The sequence below is a fragment of the Garra rufa genome, chromosome 19 (assembly GCF_049309525.1).
Source record: "Garra rufa chromosome 19, GarRuf1.0, whole genome shotgun sequence".
NCBI lineage: Eukaryota > Metazoa > Chordata > Actinopteri > Cypriniformes > Cyprinidae > Garra > Garra rufa.
In genome coordinates this window covers 6,368,335-6,373,888 of record NC_133379.1, presented here as the reverse complement: position 1 = coordinate 6,373,888, position 5,554 = coordinate 6,368,335, and the positions used below count along the sequence as shown (strand labels likewise).

The 5,554-nt window shown below is 35.0% G+C and overlaps 1 protein-coding gene across 1 annotated transcript; it reads right to left on the bottom strand.

Moving 5' to 3' along the window:
* Positions 1 to 253: 253 nt before the first annotated feature.
* On the bottom strand, positions 254 to 2,995 carry trarg1b (trafficking regulator of GLUT4 (SLC2A4) 1b). The gene is made up of 3 exons (XM_073823931.1): positions 2,633 to 2,995; positions 1,901 to 2,024; positions 254 to 264 (listed from the first exon to the last, which is right to left on the bottom strand). Exons 1-3 carry the CDS (start codon positions 2,993 to 2,995, stop codon positions 254 to 256), a joined length of 498 nt encoding a protein of 165 aa, XP_073680032.1.
* Between the last annotated feature and the right edge of the window lie 2,559 nt (positions 2,996 to 5,554).

Genomic DNA, 5,554 nt, shown 5'->3' with positions numbered 1-5,554 from the left:
CAGTTTGGTGCTAATGCATTTTTGGATAAAAGCCTTAAATCACCGAGACAGCAACAGAGATGGCTGGCAGCCTTCAAGAGTTAGAGCAGCCTTCAGGGGTTAGAAATAGTTTTCAGTGAAGTCCTTGTCAAAAAAAGGAAACAAAGTTAACACTGTATATAATTAGGGGCCAAGCCCAAAGGATTGTAGCCCCTACTGCATCTGTATGTGTTCTTTATTCTTCTTCTTTTTCTTCTTCTTCCCCAATGGGGGTCTATGGCAACCCTATGAACAGAACATAAGAAATGTATGAAATTTGGCACACTTGTAGTGATGGCCATTAATAGTGATCTGACCAACTTTGGGGTCTCTAGGACCACTCTATAGCACAGCCACCAGTTCAAAAATTGAACATTTAAATGTTTATAACCCCTGAAACCCTAATTCTAGAAAAAATTAAACTTAGTACACCTGATTCCTCTCCTCATGCTGATCACATTTTTCAGTTTTTTTCGCTACTCCTCTTTCGGAATTGATCCAATTCTTCTCTAAATTGGCTCAGATGATCTTTGGAATGAGCTGCACAAAATACACTAAACAGATTTTTTTTTATTTACCTTTGTTCAAAGTTTATGATGTTGTGAACTTAATTATGTCAACCCATAATTGGTTCAGAGGCTGTATCTCGGCCAAACTTTGATCAATCAAAACAAAAGTTGGTACCCTTCATCAACACCATGATCTGTGGGCCCCTGCCATAGTTGGGAACAGCGCCACATATGGGTCTTCAGATACTAAAAATGCACATTTTCGCTTATAACCTTTGAACAGTTTGCCAGAAGAGTATGTTCTTGGTGTCTGTGAATCTGAGGATATCAATCTTGCCAGGATTGGCTGAACCATGTTTCCACCATTTTGAAATTTGACATAATTTGCAATATCGTTTGAACCTTTTGACATATCTGCTCGAAAATCAGTAGGGATCATCGACAGCATGTTCCGGAGGTACCTAAGAAGTTTGAATACAGCGCCACCTAGCGTTCATGCTAATTGGTTAGCATGCTAACCACTTGCCATTCGTTCTAATGTGGCTCTTTGGCTATCAGGTTAACCGTGAGCTACTTTATTATTAAGTTAGCTTAGCATGCTATTCTGTCTAAAATGCTAAGTCATGTTTTTGTGTCACTCTCACACCTAAACTTCTCTTCTGGAGTTTGTGTCACTCTTTTAAGCCACTGACCCTGAAGCCTGTTCTGAGTTCTGTGTGGTGCAGCTTTTTAAAGTTGTGTGTGCTGTTTTCATTCATTTATTATCCAGATCAGTATTGTACAAATCTGTATTGCTCCTGGAGCAATACAGGAACAATACACTTTCATTTCAACTTTTGCTCATTCTAAATTTATTCTCACAGATAATTCTGAACTTGCTGTTTTTCACCTCCATTCAATTCTGCTGTTTTTGCTCTTCCTGCTCTGTGCTGTGCTACAGCCCCTTTGGCGGCTTGGCCCCGTAATCGCTGCCTGCAGCTATATTATAAATTGATATTCCAGCTTTGTTTTTTTTGAAGGTATGCACAAGGCATTCATCATCCATCTTTGGTTTCAGCTCCAATACCCGTTTACATCAATGATCTAGGATGTCCAATTAATTATAGTTTGGGGGAGAGAAAAGGAAATAGAGTGATATTTAAGTGTATGATCTTATTTCAACTCTTTCAACTTCAGCTGCAGACAACAAACAGCTTATTTTTTGATAACGCTGATTGTGTTTATACTAATAGAATTAAAATACCATTAAAATATTGGTTGTATATCTGATATTGACAGTTTCATGTTTTCAAGTTGAGTTGGGTGGGACCTGTGTACCTGAAATCTACTCCCCTGTGTGTATGTGTGTGTAGAGAAAGACAGAGAGAGTTTACCTGTCATCACAAGATATAGGACTATAGCCAGACCTACAACAATGGAAACGATGCTAAGCAACAAAGCTAGTCGCCCAAGTCTTCTGCCCCCATCATAATCTTTTGCTTGTATCATGGAACGAGCCTGAAGCAGAACAGAAAATCATGGATAAAAAAGCCTTATGAACACATATCGTGGCCTCATGAGTCACATTATGAATGATTGGGGGCCCAATTAACCACCCAAACTAAAACAAGAAGGGTTTCTATTAAATTTATTAATAAATTATTACTAAATGTGACCCAGGACCACAAAACCAGTCATAAGGGTCAATTTTTTTTTAAATCTGAATTAATACGCTTTCCATTGATGTGTAGTTTAGGATAGGACAATAGGCTGAGATACAATTATTTTCAAATCTAACATTTGAGGGTGCAAAAAAAAAAAAATCTAAATATTGAAACAATGGCCTTTAAAGCTTTCCAAAGAAGCTCTTAGAAATGCATATTACTAATCAAAAATTAAGTTTTTATATATATTTAAGGTAGGAAATTTACAAAATATCTTCATGGAACAAGATCTTTACTTAATATCCTAATGATCTTTGACATTTAAAAAGAAAATCGATCATTTTGACCCATACTATGTATTTTTTGCTATTACTACAAATATTCCCGTGCTACTTAAGACTGGTTTTGTAGTCCAGGGTCACAAATGTGAAATGTTAAAATTAGTTAAAAAGTTTAACTCACCATATGCGCGAAATAAAGCGCGAATATGTTTATTGGAACGGCCGGGCAGAAGCAGGAGATCACGGCCACCCACATGAAGCTGCACGGCTCTCGGTCTTCGGGCGTGGGCGATGACGCGCGGTTGAAACTGACCCGCGACGGAGAGCGAGGCTCCGAGGTAACGGTAACCACAGTCTGTTCATTCTGTTCCTCTTCGAGATACTTAACGAGGTGTGTATCAGAAGGCGAGTGGTTTAATTCTCTTTTCAGCTCTTTATCTGAGATGTCAAGAAGTTTCTGAGTATCTCCAAAATCGGTGGACTGCAGCGCGGCTCTCTCGCCCAGGGCATCTGTCGCGTGAGGGGCGTCCGTATTAATAGCCATCTCTTACAGTATAGATCCCTTTGTGTAAGAACCACATCAAATATACACTCTTATGAAGTTATCTCGATCAGCATAAGATCTTCTATTTAATCCAATTGTTCGAGAGAGGAATTCATACACCTATTGGACATCCATCCACTTCATCAATATTTACCACTCACTCTCACATTGGAGAGGCGCATCTGGAGACTTCGCGTAAATCAATCAGTTTGCATTGGGCAAGACGTATGGGCGCCTGAACGGCGGCATCTGATAGGTGGACTCACACGCGTTAATTGACGCAAGTGCAAGCATCTTTTAGCTGTGGATCCAGACGGTTTAATTGATTCGTGTGCAGAGCGGATTGTAATCTCAGTCGAGAATGTGTGTTTCCTCGTGAGAATAAATGCCGTTTTATGATGGCCGGATTATGTATTACAGTAATTTCAATCATGTAATTCTGCAAAGTGTAGTTTATGATTTTGAAAATAAGTTTACATAAAATAAAGCCCCTAAATTCTCCAAAAAGGGAAAGTTTTAAACATACAGAAATACTAAAGAGAAAGAAAATATATTCATTTTGTTGTCACTAATAACATAAAGTGCATTAAACAACTGGAATTTGTAAAAAAAAAAAAAAAAAAAAAAAAAAACTGCAGCTAAACTAAGAAAAGATAAGAAATAAGTCTTAAAAATGTTCAATTAAAAATCATTTTACATAATAAAATAAAACATTTACTAAAAATAATTAAATGCAATGTCAGAGAATTGTAAATATGTAATTGTGTTACTTAATTATTAATTTATTGTCTCAAAATCTCAAAGGATAGAAAATATATTAGAGGTTCAGATGATTCAGATAGCAATCCATGCATTACATGTCAAAAGTTTTTGAACAGCAAGATTTTTAATGTTTTATTAAGGAAGTCTCTTCTGCTCATCAAGCCTGCATTTATTTGATCCAAGGTACAACAGTAACATTCTGAGATAATTGTACTATTTAAAATAAGTTTTCTATTTCAACATATTGTAAAATGATATTTATACATGTGATTTCAAAGCTGATTTTTGATGTGAATCATTACTTCTTCAGAAATCATTCTAAAATTCTAATTTGCTGCTCAAAAAATTTACAATTTTTATCATCACTTTTGATCAATTTAATGCATTCTTGCTAAATAAGAGATTACAATTATTAATTTCTATAACCCCCCCCCCCCCCCCAAAAAGAAGGAATAAATAAAAATAAATAAAACTGATTAGTTTAGTATAGTGTATGTTACAAAAACTATTTATTTGAAATAATGCTGATTTTTAAATATCAAATATTTCAAATATTTTTCTGATATTTAGCATAAAATCCTTAAAAAAGTACTCAGCTGTTTTTTAATACAGATAATAATAAATGTTTCTTGAACAGCTTCTTGAAGGATCATGTGACACTGAAGTCTTGAGTAATGATGCCGAAAACGTAATTTTGAAATAACAATCACAAGTACATTTAAAATATATATTCAAATAGAAAACAGTTATGTTAAATAGTAAAAAAAAATCAAAAAATCATAAAAAAATCACTATTTTTGCTGTACTTTTGCTTAAATAAATGCAGGCTTGGTGAACAGAACAGACTTCTTAAAAAAGCATTTTTTAAACAATTTTACTGTTCAAAAACCTTGACAGTATAAATAAGAAATAACATGAAGTTGGCCATTTCAATGTGTTTGATACACAAAAGTCTTCCAAAGACATCATAATACATGGTTAATTAACCCGCTGAGTGATAATTCAAATACACATTAATGTGTTCGTCAATGCAGTGTTGAAATGTTGAGTAAAAACTTCTTAAAATTAAAATGATATTTGTAAATCCATTGGTCAAATGCTGTGTGGCCTCTCAATTTTCTGTGTGATTAAAGCCACCTGACTAGTGTCTGATATTTGTGTGAATTTTTACAAAACTGGAAGACTTTCTAGTAATCCGTTACTTCTCATCACTGCCTACGGATTAAGTTACTTCCTTTACTTTTAGGGATTTTTCTCTTTCAAAAATAACCATATGGGACCGTTAGTAGGACATTGTGTGTTTGCTGGGTGCCATGTCACTGTATAAATTATTAACTTAATTAGTATCATATTAATCCGTTCTCTTACCAAAATGATTAAAATATCATTAGTGAGACGCAAAATGATCTTCATTTATTTTCATATGACATGCCACTTCTTGTCATATATCTGAAAGCATGTAAACATAAGAGTAAAAAAACAAGAATGGAAAGGGTGGAAAATAGTAAAAGTGGAAAATGTTTCATTGAATTCATCTGCTTGAAAACTAGCGCTCTGATTACTGTACAACCAACCATTGACGCCCTCTATCTGTCATATTTTACATCACACCTAAAACAACTAAACCAGTGCAAGAAAAATAGTAAATTGGTGCCTTTGTGAAAGAAAAATATCCATATTTAAAACTTTAGAAACCATAATCTCTAGTTTTCATTAACTGTTGTATCAGCGTTTACGAGAGAGCGGTGTTCCAGCGAATGACGTAGGATGTAGGCATAACCTAAGCTCCTATGAGAA